This window comes from Misgurnus anguillicaudatus, chromosome 15 (genome assembly GCF_027580225.2).
Source record: "Misgurnus anguillicaudatus chromosome 15, ASM2758022v2, whole genome shotgun sequence".
Taxonomy (NCBI): domain Eukaryota; kingdom Metazoa; phylum Chordata; class Actinopteri; order Cypriniformes; family Cobitidae; genus Misgurnus; species Misgurnus anguillicaudatus.
In genome coordinates, this window is record NC_073351.2 from 4,418,584 (window position 1) to 4,438,027 (window position 19,444).

The 19,444-nt window shown below is 36.6% G+C and overlaps 1 protein-coding gene across 3 annotated transcripts in view; it reads right to left on the reverse strand.

Annotated features, from left to right (window-relative positions):
• The window catches only part of hipk3b (homeodomain interacting protein kinase 3b), a 57,042-nt gene that overhangs the window by 32,673 nt on the left and 4,925 nt on the right, over positions 1 to 19,444 (reverse strand). For all 3 annotated transcript variants that reach the window (XM_055173570.2, XM_055173571.2, XM_055173572.2), the window contains exon 2: positions 12,788 to 14,036. In XM_055173570.2, the coding sequence (XP_055029545.2) occupies positions 12,788 to 14,034 (1,247 nt within the window). In that variant the 5' untranslated portion in view covers positions 14,035 to 14,036. The remainder of the gene's footprint in view (positions 1 to 12,787; positions 14,037 to 19,444) is intronic.

A 19,444-nucleotide genomic window follows, 5' to 3' on the forward strand; every position in this document is an offset into this window, starting at 1 on the left:
AATGCTAATGGTCTAATCAGATTCAATGGATTATGCTAAGCTATGCTAAAAGTGCAGACCCGGAGATCAGCTGAATGGATTCCAAAATGGTAAAAATCTAATGTTTAACTATAATGGGAGCTGGAAAATGAGCATATTTTTTTTAAAAAGACCCTTTAAGGTCACACATCTGAAGTTAACTCAAAAGATATTGTGATTTGTCGAAGGTCTGTGTACGTGTCAAGTAAAGTATACTTTGCAAGGCTGTGTGTTCGTAAATAACCAACTACACTTGGGCCTTATGCACAATACAGCACAGCCTCAAGAACCTTATTGCTTACATAAGCTCTGCTCCAAAACCTACTAAGCTGTCTATCTAGATAACATTACTGAAGCTTACAGGTCCAGAGCTGATGTGTCGTGTCTTAAACAGAAATCCACCAGCTTCTGAACAATAAACTTGCGTCACTAAATGTATCCACTACAATTAATGTACTAGTGTAGAGCTTTTGTAGTCATTGAAAATTACTGTTCAGGATTTTATAAATAGTTTCACAGTGAGTACCTTTACATAATTATACAGTTTTATGTTTAGTTATACACTATGTTATACGTTTGACTGGGAAGTTCCATAATATCTTTAGTCTTTTTCCAGGGCTGGAAATAAAAAAACTCGTATTTTCCACGTTTATTTCAGGATGGTGGGAACCCTGCCTGAGACACGGTTTTAACCAAAATTTAAGGTAGCGCTGCATATAATTTAGGCATGAAAAATGCACTGCAATTTAATTCTCAATGGTGGATGAAGAAATAATTTATTCAGTCCTGAAGTGTTATATTTCTATGTGTCAACATGATAATATTAGACTCTATTGGAAAGTGCCTTACATGAAAAAGCGCTGGGTCAATCATTTGTAATGAGCATGTATTTGTATTTGAGTCACTTGTGAGTTTCAATCATGGTTAGGATATGCAAGCGTGCTTGGTGCAAAAACAATGTGATACATGCATATAAATACACAGACTGAAAAATATCCATTATGAACTCAAAGCTCAGTCCAAAGCGTTCAGAGATCTTTCAGCTCATTCTCTACACCAGCTGCTGGCTGATGTTCCTCCATATATCTTGTATATCATAAACACATCAAATAATGGCATTTGATATATCTGATCTGTCTACGACAGCCATAGTGTTGTTAAATCAAAGCGATGAAAATATTATCTGCCCAGAGTGATTGCATACATGAAAACTGGACTACTCTGGATGGCACTGGGGTGGGTTTAGTTAGTCTCAAACCAAATGCTGATCTAAATTCAGCCCATATAGCTACAGAGTGTTTTCTCAGTACGGTATAGCTTATATGATGCCATCAGTGTTCAACTATTTTTGCACTGACATTAAATATACCCTCACAATGTTGCTTTCCATTAACACAACAGCATGAGAAACAATAGCCAGCGTGCCACTGAAATACCAGCACACACAAAAGCAAAACAAGGACATTTACTTGCATCTCTCGCGTCCAGAGACACAGGACCTACATGACCAACGGCAATTCAGTTTCACACGAGCCAACCGCTCGTACTACAGTTCAGCACAATCCTTTCATTTTATTTCATGAGATTCACGCTACAAAAAAACTGCAGTCCAGCAGCGCTATTAGCTGAGGATTCAAAGATCAGCTGATTTGTAACCAAACACTCTCTGATACTGTGTTAAGTCGCATCAGATAATCCTTAAAATATCATCTTGGCATGTCAGACTTAACATATCCATGACTGCTTAAAGCCGTTTTCATACAATAATGAAAAAATACCAGCATTTCCTGTAATGTGAAACTATTGATAAAGCTGTTTTACAGACAGGTTGGGACTAGATGACAGTATTGCCAGGAATAGCTTCACTCCCAAGTTACCGCTTGGTCAGGTGAAGGCTTCAGGGAAAGACTGTGATAAAATCTATAGAGATGACTTGATCAACAATATGTCCAGAATTTAAGAAAGCAGATCTCTAAACTTTAAAGTAACCAGACACTTGAAAATATAATACATCCTTAAAAATGTGCATCTGAGCTCAAGAGTATAAGAGAATCACTCCAATATCTGAGCCAAGGTATAAAAAGTAAGACAATGTGACAAACCTCCTGTATCCAGTTCATATGCAGGGTATCTAACATGAGCCAACAGCCAACTTGCTCAGATCAAGATTTCATCACAGGACTGAAACTTATGATGTTTGTTGTAACACTGTACAACCATTCAAAGCCTGGTAAGCCTGTATCAGTGCAGGGTTTACCGCAGCACATTTCAGTTAAGGCGGCCCGCCTAAGCTTGGAAACCCTACTGCCTTAAGTAGGTCGTGCGGTAAAGTAAGTTAGCAGGTGATTTTGTTGTTTGAGCAACCTGCTAGCTAGATTTCAGGTGCCTGTTGATTAGATATAATTGTTGAGCGCTCTTGCTCACTTTATTTATGTGCATTATTTAACTTACATGCTACAGTAGTTACACTCCTTTAAGATAATGTAATTAATAGTGGGAAATAATCAGTTTTTACAATTTTTGCACCATCTATCAATGTTCAACAGAGACGTTCTGCAACATCTGCTTTAGTTTGTGTTTATTAACCTTTAGTTTCACTTCACCACGCAGCTATTCCCATTAGAGGTAAAAACATTTAACTCATCAATAATCTAGTATGTGTTCATTTTTTGTCATAGTTTCTTCAAAATTAAGTTTCACTTGAGTGTTTTAAATCAAAATATTTTTATTTTCATCATGGCGTATACGCCCCGCCCCTCTGATTGCCACGCCCTCAGCCCCGCCCACCCCCAACCCTACCACCTTAACTAACACATTTTCTGCGGGAAACCCTGCAGTGTTTTATCAGCAGTAATTTTAGTGAGAATATCATTGAAGTGTCACAGAGGACTTTCAACTGTTGAACTAATTTGCCTAATGTCAAACAATTTCAACAGAGAAAACTGTATTTTAGTATTTAGCCATTTTGCTTTTAAATGGGGAGTTTTAAAACTGCTAAACAGAGCAGATGGGGATGGTCTCAAAAAGGGTTTAAAAACTAGATTTTTAAACACTATGAAGGCACAGTTAGTTTCTTTAACTAATGTCGATGTCATGGTTGGAAAATCTTGATATATTAATGTGCACTGTCATCTGTTTACTTTGAAAAGACCATGTGACTTCAGTTCTGAAACATTACAAAAGTGAAACCTATTAATTATCTTCTTGTCATTTCTTTATTCAATAATGCTAAGAGAGAAAATCCAGATATTTCTGAGTTACATCAGAGTTCTACCTTGAGGAAAATTTCTGGGAAATAGACAAAGACAAAAAAGAAACAGATCACAGACTGAGGAGGTGGATCTTGAACTGAAGTGACCTTGTGGAGAGTCCCAAAAATCTAACATATTTAGGTGATTTTGCTGTGTAATTGCTGAATTACTACCAGCACTAAATAATATTAAAATCTAACCATCTGACTGGAATGTCCAGCTACAATTCAGTGAAAATATCAGTGGATGAAGAATTTGTACTAATACCACGTGATGTAAGTTGTCAAATAGAAAAAGAGAGGTCCCGCACACTATCTACTTGCAAAAATAGAGATTATTTTATTGCAACGTTTCGATCTCTCGATCTTCTTCAGGCATCAAACATGCATCTTATTTATGTTTATATATATTTATGTGTAATATATAGTTTGATGCCTGAAGAAGATCGAGAGATCGAAACGTTGCAATAAAATAATTTCTATTTTTGCAAGTGGATAGTGTGCGGGACCTCTCTTTTTCTATTTGTCAATATTTGGGCTTTCGAGTCCTGCTCTCCTACGCACCTATCACACACAGGTGTGCGACGTTTATGTGATTATATAAATAATTTGTAAAAGTAGAGTAATCAATAAAAATGGTAATAAATTACTTCTTTTTTACTCATTGCTAGGTATATATAGAACTGAATTATTTTGGTTATGTAAAAATATTTCACTGTAAACATGTGTTTAGGGCTGTAACAACTAATGAAAATAGTTGTCTATGAATATTATTATGGATTAGTTGGTCTGTGACGTCACATGCTCCCGCATCACCATCTGTCTCAGTCAGACGTTTTTTGTTCATACAGCATGAGATGTGGATTTATAAAGTCAGGTGCTACAAAAATAAAAAATTATATTAGTAAAACTCAATGTGTGGCTTTTAAAGTACACTTCTAACTGAATACTTGTATTTATTAAGTTGTAAGAAGTGAAAAATGTAATAAAATAGAAGTTTAGGTTTTTATCAGTTATTATAATCGTTTGATTAATCACGTATGAAAATATTGTTAGTTACGTCTATGTTTTGCTGTCTTATAATTTAAAGTACAAAGTGGCTTCACAAGTCATTTGAACTTAATATTTTTATTTGGTGAGTTGGTGCAACATAAAAACAAGTTACGTAATTTAATGAGTAAAAGTAATGCAAAAGATTAATATTCTGAAATAAGTTGAATTTACTTGTAAGGACAATTTGATTTCACTTAAGGCAGCAAAAATATTACCAATGTAAAATCCAATTCTGTTTCAGTGATCATTTGTAAAAAAAAAAAAAGAACATGATCGCTTTAATTTATCTTCTTTACTTTAATTTATCCTTTACTTAACTGTTAAAATCTCACTTTGCACTGTTACCACTGCTTTCAGTAAGGTCAAATAAACAAGGCTATGAGTTAATGTAAATGTACATAATTATAAACAGATTAAAATACATAACAAAAGATATGCTAATGTTCTTAATCTGCTTGTGCAGTCTAAATATTTAGCTGAAGGAAATCAAATCAGAGACAACACAAAGCACCAGACATTATATTCAACGTCATAGACGTCAAAATACTGTAAGAGTTACAGTACGAGAAAGACAAAACAAAAGTTGGATATTATTTTAAAGTCTTATGCTGTGCATTTGGTAAACAGAGATCAAGAAGGGTAAGTTACATTTGCCAATATTTCACTTCCCTGAGAGGCAATAAACTTGAACCAAATTTTAACTGAGTCAGCTCAAGATTTTACAGGAGAATGTGTGAATATGTTTGGGAAAGCTTTGTTTTTCATCTGCTTCTTTATCTGAAATCTAACTGACACCGTTCGTGCAACAGACATGTAAACATGTTTTAATTTTTAATAATTACATTTGCATGTTTGTTTACACTGGAAGGCACTGAGACACTATTTTAAATTTCCAGTCAAAAACAGGCTTCCTAAACCAGATACAGAGCTGAACTTAAAGAGTCACTTATAAATAAAAATGGGGACAAAATCACACATCTGAGCATACGCAATGGTTAAAAGAGATGGTTAGTGGACTAATACACAAGGAACACAATGTTTCTGTCAAACTTGTTCTCTGATCCAGTGCTTTAAACAGCCTGTGTGTTACTGAAGCTTTAAAAACACAGATGTAAAAGCTCAAATGAATGTAGTCGTGATGCTTCTTCTGTCTCCTGTGTCCTTGTTGAACAGCGATCTGTCATGTCATAGATAAAACATCACAAACAGACCTTGAAGAATCCTACATGACATTGAGTTTTTAAAACTACAAAATCATGGTGTTTTGTTTTTATAGACTTATAAAGTTTTATTTTTAAAGGATCCAATATACTGAATTAAAAAAAAAAAACTTAACAGAGAACCAAATGCATTTGATGTCAGAAATTAAATAAACCAGTAAATTAGACAACACAAACTATATATTGTTTCACTTTAGTAGACACAAGCCATCATTTGATTGCCTTTTTGTGCGTCATGTTGTCAACACTACAGCTGATAAATGATTGATGAGGATTGCTGACTTTCCAACTCAAACAGTACACAGAGTCCATGGCCACACACACATACACGCCCCTAAGGCAAGAGGTGGAAAGCCATTTGATTAGGCTACAAACTTTTTAATACATTTGAATAATAAGCCACACAATAAGCTTGCTGTGAGGAACAAACCAGAATTGAATGGTTATACAACAAAAATATAGCCTTATGTTGACCAGCGCAATGACTGAGTTAATTTTAGGGGTTTCTTTTTTCATCTTAATGTGATTCCTCCTAAACAGTAGATCAAGTTATGCATTTGTTTACTCTATAGTTACATAAGCAAAATAATAATAATCTTGTCTCTTCTTAATTAAAAAAAAGAAATGCATGGACTTTATAACCCTAAGCCAAATAACCATTAAACTAATCATCTAAACCTCACATAACACACGCTGTTATTGCTAATCTCCTGTTAATCTTGGTTTCATATAGAGTAGTATTTCATCCTACAGCCTCAAAATTATATCATCATGATATTTTAAGAATTATTGTGGTAATGATATTTATGACGGTATAAAAAATTATGGAAAAGAAAGGGCAATTTCCATCCAATGAGCTGTCATTGATGACAGATTACTTAATTCGAAGTTTAAATCCATTGTAATAAGGTGGCAGAAGCAGAATTAAAGTGCAATTGTAGTGAAACAATCACAAAGCATGAGTCAAAATGTAAACAAAGTACAAACTAGATGAAATGGTATCAAAAATGTATATCACTATAACACTACCACAGATTTTCAGTAATTTTCACAAATCCCAGTAAATTAAATCATTAGCAAACAATTAAAAATTTTAATTTTAAAATGATTTTACATGTACGTGCACTTCTGTTCGCATAAACATCAAATAAATAACATTTACATTAATCATGGCACGTTTGGGGCCGTGAGATAAATGTTAATCCAGTTAAGATAAAACACAAGTGAATAAATCAGATTTTCATATAAACACAGGAGAAATCAGCAAGTCATCTGTCTGTCTATGGTCTGTATGTTGTGAGAAATAGGGTGTACTTTAGGACCCAGTAGCGGACGATGCGCTTGTGCCTTGCGGCACTCTCTGAAGAAACAAACAGGGTAAAACAGAGCTTTAAACTCATCAGATCACATATTTTAATTGAAAATTACCTGTGGCGTGCAGCAAGCTTATGTTGTATTTGTAAACAATGGCGGGTTATGACTTTATATCCACGGTCCGCATTTTGTCGTTTTCACATCTGTGGCAAACGCTGACAGTCGCGAAGTTGCTCGTAACCAAACAACATTGCATTAGGCCATGTCAAACGGATCATGCTTCTTAAACAACAGTACTGTTTGCACATTAGGCTTTTCAGAGGGTGTGCGTCGGCAATTAGGAAAATAGATGGTAAGTAGTTTTAAACAATTTTGGTGAAGAAATGTGGATGTTAACTTCAGGTGTGCTTGACTTTTAAGCAGCATGTGTGTGGAAACGTCCGTAAACAGTGCGGGGGTAAACGTGTCATCTGTATTAAAATGTTATGATTGGCCCAAAGCTGTCAGCCCGATCTGACATCGTCCGTTCTAAATGCCAGTAATCTATATTTTTGGTTTACACATAGCGCTTACCAGTAAATTACTGGTAATCTTACAACCTCTCTTACTGGTAAATTGGCAGCACTGATTTTCAGCACTGATAAAGGTTCTGTTCACTGCAATTTACTTACCGCCTGCGGTGTGTGCGTGTGCTATTTCGTTTAAAAAGGCCATATAAGGACTTCCACTGTACTTCCTGCACTGAAATTGCCCATAAAAGAAATAAAGCAATATTGTTACGTATGAATCTCTCATGCTAAAAAAAAAAACTTTCAGAAACTTGTATGAACCCTGGTGAAGTGCATTTGGCACAGAAACTCTCAGTAATGTGTCCAAATGCTTTTTTGACACTTTGCCTGTGTTTTGTATGAGGAATTGAACTCTTTAACAGTGTTAGGAAGTCAGAATGCATGAAATAACCCCCTTTAAAAGTTTGCTTCCTTTTAGCCACCATTATATGGAAAAACACGTCATACATTCTTCAAAATATCTTCTTCAGCATTCTGCACAAGAATTCATATTTGATTCATATTTAGGTGAACTACTCCATATAACCCTATACACTGTTGTTTGAAACACAAAAAAGCATCATGGATTTTTCAGCGCCCCCTTTTATAAACTAGACGCGATCTGCATTCCCTCGTCTAAAAGCAACAAAACAGCTGACAGTGGAAGACAGTGACCTTGAATGAGCGCTAAAGTGATCTCTAGCATTTTGCTCTGCCTTATTTCACTTTGACTGCCAGCGTACTTCACCATCTATAGAAGTCAAACGGAGTTGGCCGTCCTCCCATGAGCTAATTTTAGGTGGCGGTCTTCAGCGCTCAGCCCCCGCTGTGAGTTTGACAGTAATCTCCCTGGAGCGGCAAAAAACAAAACTGTGATGTTCATGATCGCCTTCATGTGAACTGCTCTCCTTAATGGAGGTTACAGAAAGATGGATCCTCAAATACAATTTAGCACACCAGATCCAAGAATAAAATGGGCATTGAAAGCATCTGTTAGGAGTGTCTGAATGCTGTATGAACAACAGCAGACTGTATTAAACTGACTTTGCAAAGTCATATCCATTCCAATAGTAAAGAGTTATAATCTGAAGATGAAATGATCTGTACACAAACGCTGGCTTTAAGAAATCCACAGCAAGCTCTGTAGAATCCAAAGAACAGTCAATAACGTCTTTTAGCTACCAATAAAACTGTAGTACATTGAGCACCACTTAACACGTTTTAACAAGTTTTGCAAATTTTCCTCCAGTCAGCGACTAAATTGAAGATCCCTGTGTGGACTTTTCTGCAAGTCTGCCAAGAAATGATCAAGATTTACACTTCCCACACCTTAAGAGCAATGAATTTCCATCTCCAGTCATTCATGATTACTGAAAGTTTCTAGTGAAAAAAAAAATGACAGGGGCTGATAGTGTTTAACTCCACAGAAGCATTAAACATCACTTTAATCTGATAAATTCATTTGGAGCAGAGAAAACAAACACCCTGAGAGCACAAAGACAGCACAATACAGCTATTCATCCATCTATTTATTGGTGAGATATTACCTGCACCTGGCTGAGTGAAAAGCTACAAGGAGTAAAGCATTAATACCAAGGAGGACTTCAAACAAAGGATGCTTGTTGCACACATAGCAAATGTGAGTTTAGTTGTTTATGGTTGACAAGCAAAACAGCACTTAGCATTATTACACTATTCAACTAATGCACAGTCAAGCTTGACTCGTCCAGTGAAATAACTGGCTTTTTGTAATGATGGTTATCGTGTATGTTATAAATCACTGATTCCGGAGAGAAGATAACTCAATTAAACAAATTTAATTTTACATTCATCAAATTTATATATTTGTAGATACATAATCATATTATCATTTTCAGTTCCTTGGATTTGGATACATTGGCTGTATTTTATCCATCATACATTTCCTAATTATTAACATAAATATGGCTATTCTACACTGTAATCCCAACCAGTACAATGGAGTCATTTAAAATTAATAATTTAATAAACATTTGCACAGGTATATTTGTGTTTAACAAGTCGCCATTTTGAGATCCACAAACTGAATTAAAGGGATAATTCACTTTAAAACGAAAATTGTGTCATCATTTACTCGTCCTCATGTTGTTCTAAATCTGTATGAATTTATTTTTTATGATGAACACAGCAGATGGTGACCATAGACTTCCATAGTAGGAATAAAAAAATATGATGGAATTTAATGGGTACCATCAATTGTGTGCTTACCATCATTTATCAAAACATTTGCTTAGTCATTTATCACAATACTTCCAAAATATTTTATTCCTACTATGGAAGTCAATGGTCACTTACTGCTGTGTTTTTACCATCATTTCTCAAAATATATTATTTTGTCTTCATCAGAAAAAAGAAATTCATACAGGTTTATGAGGATGAGTAAATGACAGAATTTTCATTTTAAAGTGAACTATCCCTTTAAAGGACAAGTTGGGTATTTTACACTTAAAGCCCTGTTTTCAGATGCATGGTTTTGACTGAAGTTTCAACATGTGCGGCTGCCCCGAGAATTTTCGGGTGTTTGTGTTTCACCTCCCACCTTTACAGTGGCTGCGTAGGTGCACTGGAACAATCCTTCCTAAAATGCATTGAACTTTCGTTTACAAAGACGTGAAACTCACCGATTGGTCAGGGGTGCTCACCGACATGCCCACACAAAAACCGCTGCAAAAGATGCTTTCCAACAGCTGTTTTAGCTTTCGTTGTAAACTTGTGGACCTATTTTTCCAAACGCCTCACACCCGTATATTCTTCCATTGAGAGCTTGAATAATAGACACTCCAGCCCAGTTGGTGGCGCTAATCCGCCTTTGCAAATTGCAAGAATACCAACAAAGTTCCCGGCACGGAGTAATACCGTACCTCACAGCACAACTAATACAAGTCAATGGAGTTGGACAAAAACTACGATAAAACCTGTTGGAATGCGTCTTTTGCAGCGATTTTAGTGTAAGCATATCAGTGAACACCCCTGACCACTCTGTGAGTTTCACGTCTTTGTAAACGAAAGTTTAATGCATTTTAAGAAGGATTGTTCCAGTGCACCTATGCAGCCATTGTAGAGGTGGGAGGTGATACAAAAAACACCCAAAAATTCTCGGGCCAGCATCATGTGTCAAAATTTCAGTGTAAAGTGTAAAATACTGAATTTGTCCTTCAAATAGTAGTTTTAGGTATAGTTTAAAATAAAAAAGAAATAACATTTAAAATAAGTGTAAACTTTTAAGTTTCGATTAATTGTAATTTATAAATACTAAATTTTTGGTTTTAAAAAGTTGGTTCACTTAAATTTTTTTATGCAATCAATTCAAGGCTCAACAAAAAGGACTGCCAGCATGACACGCTCGGGCCAGAAAACAATACAGTCAGTCCTTCCAGAAAAACGTGATTATGTGATCGCATGATTCAATGCATAATCAGCCAAAGTCGGGGGCGCATTTTTTCAAGTACGCCACACTTTCGCAGCATAAATGGCAGATTTCCGGGCGCAAAATATGTGGGGCTTGCATGATTTCCTAATCCATTTTTGTAGCAGAAATCACATATATCTTAGCAGAAAATTGAAAAACGTTGCATTTACTTCACACAAGCGCAGCCATGTCCCCTGTTGCTATGGGAACGTTACAAAGTGACGTGATAATGTGACGTGAACATCACTGAAAAGCTGCAAAAGCTGTAAATAGTTCCCACAGATTTTGCAAGTTCCCGCAATTTCATTGCATTAAATTGCACAAATATCCTGCATATTCCATCGCATTAAAAAAAATAAAGAGGTGCCGCAAGATCACAGATTTTTTCTTATGCAATGTTACCACTGAGACACACTTTAAGCGTTGTGAACGTTAACTTCTCAGCAATGTCATGATGTTTCTTCTACCAAATTGGTGGTTGTGGATGCTTTTGTGTGTGTTGCGTGTTAGTCGTTAAGACAGTGGCACCCTCTGATTTTAAGGCCAAACGAAAACTAAATTTTTTAGCATCTTGGAAGCAGACATTTACTTTGGTAAAACACGACGAAAGAAATTATGCAATGTTTTGCTGTCAGTTTGCCGTCAGTTTTCCCATTAAAGCTGTATGAAGTCAAGAGCCTCATAGGTTCATAGGACTCGTGCTCATCCCTATCAGATACAGATTTTGAGAAATAAACAGTTATTATTCAGATATATAAAATGGATGTTTCTGAGTGGTAAGTGTGTGTCTTTTCAGTTTTTTCAAATTTCAAGAGATTGATAATCATCGCTAATTATTACTTCCCAAAATGTTGTTGATATGCTTGTTGTCCCGTTTTTGTTTCAATCTTTTTGTATAATAATCTTTTATTTATATAAATGTTTATGTATTAACGTTTTACTGTTGTACAACTGTTTACGTTAGATAATATTAAGAAACAACTTTTGATTTTAATTAGTAAATGTATTAGAAAAAGTTGAAATTAATATGACATTAATACATGCTTTAGAGTATATTTCATTGGAACAAATGGACCATTACCATTAACTAGATAATAGAGCTGCTGAAAAAATTTGCCTGCGATTCTCATGCGCATCTCATTAGTAAAGCCAGTTCAGTGATTAGTAGTAAACGGCTATCACCTGCTTTCAGATGGAGTGGCATTTACTACACAGAGCCGTATTGAAAGCAGAAGATGGCAATTTACTAATAAGACGCGCATGAGAATCGAAGGTGATTTTTTTTGCCCAGCACTACTAGATAGTAAATTAGTTAAATTCTGCCTTGTTATATTTGTCTTATAAATAATATTAATAAGTGTAAGGCCTTAATGCTGTGGCAGTTTTCCCCCTGATACTAGAAACAGTAAGGAATAACGTTATTTTTCCCAGGTATAGTACCGAAGTACTAAGAAATATTAGTATCGTGACAAAACGGATGTCTAATTTGTAGTCATTATTTCTTTTTCGTAGTATTAACAAATGTAACCCAAATTAACAAAAAAACTCAGGAAGTTATTTCTGTAAATACAAATTAATGAATCATTTTTAGGAACACAAATATCAGTCATTTTCACTCCAAATCCCAAATCCATTTCCTTTCCCACAGCATTGAGACAAGAATAATCACCCCCCACCACCAGTTACACTGCCGAGTCAAACACGTCTACAGGGTCAGAGTAGCTTTATAACACAAGGGATACATTGTTCTACATCAGCGGCATTTCCTGACTTTAACACCACAAGCACATCTGCAATAGCTGAATAAATGATTTAAAACAGTTTTAAGCCATTCAACAATACTGACTCAACATACTGGCCTGGCCAATTCAAGCGCCAATACAGCTACAAAACCCATAGCGGCTAATGACCAAATACCTGGTTTGTTTGTACATACCTGTAGTACCGTGACTGAAGGTACGTAGAGCAGACTGCTTTAGAGACGTGACTTGCTGAGCCAAAGTCAATGACTTTAACCTTGTAGGGTTGCCGTACCGGGTCCACCAACATAATGTTCTCAGGCTTCAGGTCGGCATGAATCAGTCCCATGGACTTCAACTTTTTCAGCGCCGCAGCCACCTGCTGAAGAATGGGGCGGATGACCTTCAGAGGTAGAGGGCTGAATTTGTTTTGCTTTAGGAAGTCGTACAGGTTCTGCTCCAGCATCTCAAACACGAGACAGGTGTGGCTGCGGTGCTGAAAACACTCGAAAGCTCGTACCAGATTGTGCTCGTCTGCGTTCTCACCACTGAGGCGGGCCAAGATGCCCACCTCGATCTGGCCCTGCCGAGCATACGATGGGTGATTCTTCAGGATCTTTACTGCCACTATGTCATTGGTGCCCCGTTTCCAACATTTCACGACCTGACCAAAGGTACCGCGGCCGAGGAAGTCCAAAACCTCGTAGGTGTTCTTCAACGAGCAGAGCAGCTCGTGTTGCACCAGCTGGTAGTCGCCATCCCCACTTCCAGAACCAACTCCTTGCTTCGCAGTCCCTCCGCCTGCAGCCGGGACGGCAGCCGGCGGGTTTCCAACGTTCGATTGCAACATCGCAGGCAACATTGATGGGTCCTCCACAATCTGCATGGCGCTCCCCAAGTTCTCAAGCTCCTCGCTCTTACGTTTCTGCCCGCATCTGTTGGAGCAGTCTCGCAAGTTAAAACTTTCACAATCTTCACCGTCACCCTCTTCCTCACCTCCACCCCCCTTTTCTTCACCTCCTCCTTCTTTTTGACTGTCGCTTCCCTCTCCCCTACCCCTTCCGGCTGCCCCTGTAGCTCCACTGCGGCAAACACTTCCTTTATCCTGTTGCCCTGCCCACTTGCCCTGAGAGGACACGCCCTCTTTCTGCTGTGGTGCCTGTGCGGTGGTATGCTGTCGCCGCACGCCTCGTACAGCAGCCGTCTGCAACGTAAAATCCTGCTCGCGGTTTCTGCAGACCACGAAATCTCGCGTCTTGAACGAAGCAGTAAGTTTCGTCGGGTACGCAATGCCAAGGGTTCTACCATTCAAGTAAGTCTGTGGGTAGGCCCTCTCATGGTAAACACAGTTTCTGGGCTCGACTTTCAGTTTCTTCACACTACAAAAGGCACTTGTCTGAGTTTGAAAAACATGTGGTGGGTAGACCAAAACTTGTGAGGCCATACCTGTGGAAAAAAACAGAGAGAGATGATTTTCCAAATTGCTCAGCTCGAGCCTTGCAGACATTTTTACGCTTATTTTTATGACATTGTAATACTTGATTTGCCACCGAGTTGAAAAGCTTTTTATTCAATAACCTGAAACAATCTGGTGTGAAATGTCTTACAAGGGACTGCAATTACTCTACCAAGTCTCCATTAACTGGTTGGTCAAAGGCCATTGATTGAGACTGTTTTGCAATGTACGAAAGACAAAGGGAGCAATGTAATAATCCAACCAGGGCTACATGAATGTGAAATAAAACATTGCTAGTTTTTGCACTATAGCAGTGTTTAATGTACTTGCTCATGCACAAACACATGAATATTAACGGAATGTATCATTATTAATAATAATGCCTACATTTTCATTTTAAGCAGTTTGCACTTTTTGGAGTGCCTCAGAAGTATTGCTGGTGATTGATTGATAACAGACATGTCACAGATAAATTAAAATGTTCAAAATCAAAAAAAGTTTACAAAACAAAAACGTATTTACAGGCAATGTGATTCCACCAGTGTTCATGAACTAACTGTAAACAACTGATCACGCATCACTGAACCTCCTGCGTGCAACAGCTTGCATCATCACGCTGACATCACTCTTGACCTTTAACCCTACACTGTAGTGTGCAAACAGCGGGTTGCCTTGAGCTCCAGACGAGAGGTATGGATAATGGCATACTGCGGCAGAAGGTCGACGTGTTCCCCTTAACACTCACCAACCGTCCTCCCATTAATGTCGTAAAGTGAAACAGCTAACCGCTCATAGGTTCAGATGACCTTTTCATATCAGTTTTCATGAATCCACTCTTCAGGTCTCTAGGCAACAGCTGTTAAAGTGAACGTTACTGCATGGGGTTAAAGTTGGAGACACCAGAGGCATCAAAGTATTCATTACTTATCCATAACCAGTTAAGACTCTTATAATCGAATCAAGAAAAGGTAAAATAGACAAAATATTATTTATATATTACAAATTAACTTCAAGGTGGTTTTATAACCTTTTCATTTTTGAAGTTTCTTGTGCTTACCTAAGCATAACTTGTTAGCACAACGCTAGGGTGGTATGGATGAATGCCAGAACATTCCTAGCAGGTGGATTCATATTAGCCAAAGTCAAAACAATCAATTCTCTATTATATTATGGTTACTAGAAAGACTTAGCAAAAAATGTTCGGCTTTTGTTGCTCATGGAGAAAAACGCATGCAAAATTTTGACAAATATTGATATACTAATAATGGGATAAACTATTTTCACTCTCATCCCAGTATATGAACTCAACTAATTTAAAGGACTGTTAATGTGCCTTCTGAAGCAAAATGTTTTCATATTCAGAAGATTTATATTTTTTGCTTATTCAGCAAAACTGAAACCACAACAAACACATATTAATGCTAAATTTACATATACCGGCACATTGTCTGTATGTAACACATCTTGGGTGTCTATATTTCTATTGGGTGTGATATTTCGTCACAAGACTATCAAAACCAATGAGATTTAAAGGTTTGTACTTCAAGGCAACTATTGAATGTATGTGCTTTTTGGAGCAGCTGTAATGTTCTAAGTACCGTATAAGAATATAAAGAAAATTTCTTCAAATAGCCAAGTTGCAGCAAAATAAGTGGCGATATTTGCCTTACCAAGCACAACTAATAAGTTAAGTCAAATTAGCACTAATACCATTGAGTTCACGGGCGCTGCTGTAACTCAATAAAGGCTTTTTACATTGAGTTTTTCTCTGATAATACACATGATAACACTGTTAAAAATATGCAGCATTTGTGTCAAATCAAAAAATATTTTATATTACTTTAACTTAAAAAAAAATTATAATAAGTTAAACAATTCCAACTAGATTATAAGTTGAAGTGTGAACTTTTTACAAGCCAAAACTTAAAATAGTAGGTTGAATTGAAGTTGTTTTAACTTCATGTTGCATTTTTTTTTAACTGTGTAACCACCTTTAAATGTGTGTACCAAAACAAAAATGTTACGATCCGACACAAGATAAGAGAGTACTAGATCTAAAAGCTTCTTGCAACAGGCCAACGCATGACGGTAATTTTGAGAACAGGCTGCCAATTTCATATTCACGATTACATTGGCTGACATCCTGCACATATGTTGAGACTTGCCCAACTAAAAATTTTGAAACTCAAAGCAACTTTACCATAGCGTGCAACAGAGGCCTATCAAGATAAGAAGAACAATGACAACAACTACAACATATTGAAACTAACAGGCTGTTTCAAACAAAGACATCTAAAAAATACTATCTATTACAAATCTTGCTACTACTCCTTGTTTCTCAATGCAGAACATGTGACCTCTGATCCCTGGATATTCAGATCTCTACTTGAATCATTTTGAACAGATTAATGTCACAACACTAACCTTTGATTTTAAATTTTGAGTCAAAAACAAACATATAAGTGCTGCTGAAACATGATCAGGATTGAAAGAATAAATAGCCTGTTGATAAAAGCATTTGGTTGCTTTGTTGCAGGAGAAACATTTTTCATTCATTTTCTTAACTTATAACTTCTTATTTTTATTCATTAACTTATTTCTGTTGCGCTTTTCACAGTTTTAAATTGCTTTATTTGATTATTTATTTATTTATTATTAAAATAATATTTTGCTTTGTTTGTTTTTTTAAATAAATTGTATCAAGGTTTCCCGCAGCACTTTGCAGTTTGGGCGGCCCGCCTAAGCTGGGAAACCCTACCTCCTTAACTAGGTCGTACCAAAAAAAAAAAACAATTTCACTGCACAAAAGGCCGTCAAGCGCACCTCGCAGAATAGCACGGACGCGCTTCACACCGCAAGCCGAAATGAGATAAAGACATGGTCCGTCATGTCTGGAGGATTGCCAGTTGATAAAACGCGTGTCCGTGAGAACTGTAAAGTGGACTTATGTTTTGGGGTTTTTTAAGCCTGTTATTGTATTAGTCTATAGTTCTTGCAAATTTAAAGTAAGTTAGCTGGTGATTTTGTTGTTTGAGCAACCTGCTAGCTAGGTTTCACGTGCCTGTTGATTAGATATAATTGTTGAGCGCTCTACTCATGTTATTTATGTGCATTATTTACATGCTACTGTAGTTACACTCCTTTAAGATAATGTAATTAATAGTGGGAAATAATCAGTTTTCACAATCTTCGCGCTATCTATCATCGTTCGCCAGACGTTCTACAACATCTGCTTTAGTTTGTGTTTATTAACTTTTTAGTTTCACTTCATCACGCAGCAATACCTCTGAGGTATCTGTTAAAAACATTTAATTAATTAATAATCTAGTATGTGTTCATTTTCTGTCATATTTTTTTCAAAATTAAGATTTATTTGAGTGTTTTAAATAAAAATATTTTCATTTTCATCATGCTGCCTACGCCCCCTTTGATTGCCACGTCCCCGGCCATGACCCACCACCCAACCCTACCACCTTACCTAACAAAATTTCTGCAGGAAACCCTGGAACTGATTGTAATCTAAATGATTTCCATACTGAAAATGACTAGAAAAGACCTCAGCTGTTTCTGTAAGAATGTTGGTGATACAATTTATTTTGACTCATTTTTTGTTTTTAAGTATTATGGAAAGTTTATGTTTCTCATCAAATAAAACAACTTCCTTTGTTTATCAACCATTAAAATAAATGACCTTAGGTTAAATCCTTTTTGGCATCAGTTTAAATGAACTAGACAAGAAAAGCAGACTGAATATCAGAAGTTAATAGAGGAGCTAATGCCAGTGGAGGTAAAATAAAAGCCAAACAATTAACAGCCACACACCAAGTCAGCTAACATTGTGTAATATTTCCAATTTCTGATCAAACCCAAATGTGTAACAAAACAGCAGGAGTGGGACTCTGTGTCTGTGTTCAGAGATCAACGCTAAGGATTTTTTCTAAATTGTTAATTGTAACTTGTTAATATGTCCGCTCAAGTGCAAGAAAATGTAAGAACTCAGTATTTGTGCGCTGTCTAACCCAACAGTCACATTAGCTACAAAAGTGAACGACACCGAGCGACACGCACTCGCTTGATGGGCGTTCCTTGGCTAGTTTCTAAAAGCGGTATCAAAAGTCACTTTAGAGGTATTGTTAATTTACAAGAACGGTGTTTTTAGATTTAAAAGTATTTATTTCTCGATAAAAGTAACAAAATATGAGAGATAAAATTTATCAGATATATACATAAATACGCATTTTCCACAATCTTAAATTATTTTCTCAGACTCGACCACAGACCCACGTCACGCTGCTCCTTCACTCCAATTCGCAGTCGCTTTGTTGCATCGCTCAGCATTTGCATAAAATAGCCGCCTTGTCTATTTTGGCCCCATCTTGCTCGTGCAGCGGCGAGCTTGTCGCCGGTAAACGGCCACTTCCATTGAAAATGAATGGTAGCCCGTCTCTTGTAGCTAATGTGACTGCGGGGTAAACCTTGATATGTGGCTTACCGGGCTTTCGAGACTTCGTTTATTGAATATTTAAATTTACAAGGCCCTTAAAACACGAGCAAATATCCCTTCATGACAGTGCTGCGAAATTACAGCTTTGAAAAAATGAAATGGAGTTCATGGTAATCATATGATACATTCATGGCTTATTAGTTGTGTTTGACACTGGCCCGATCAGGCCAGTTGACAGAAGCATTGCTTACACGTTGTAAAGTTAATTTTGACGTAAAAAACATTCTCTATATGATTTTTGGAGAGTAAAGTAAAAAGAAAAGTTGTTAGAGAGGAATTTTTATTTCAAATTATGAAGGCAAACATTTTGTTCTTTCTAATAAAATAATGCACTAATGGATTTAATGTAAGACTAGGAGGAATGTCTATTAATGGGGCAAAACATGTAGTCAATTTTAAATCACATGTAAATTTGGAAGGCATACTTTCAAAGTTAAGGCCTTTGACCTGCTATTGCAGTGAAGTCCTTTCCAATGCAACTTTAGTCTTATTTATCAGTTAAAATTTTAAGGTTAAGTGCAGTTTGTCCTCGGTCAGCATCAGATTATATTTTTGAGAACAGATACACATCTGACACATTAGATGCTGAACGCCTTTCGATAAGTTTATGTGGAAAACCAAAACTTCATCTTTCTAAAATAAGAAACACACAGGGGAAAACACAAGGAACGGAAGTCATATTCAACAAGAGTTCCCTGTTTTCAAGAAAAAGCCAAAAGCACATGACAACATTCCACAATAACAGTAAACAAATCCTTTGGAAAAACATAAGGTCAGGAGACAATGACATGTGACAGGGCTGAAAAACATATATTAAGAAAAATATTTCTCAGTCAAATTTGAATATAAAATATATGTTGTTCATACAATGTTTGTTTTTAAATTATATGCTTT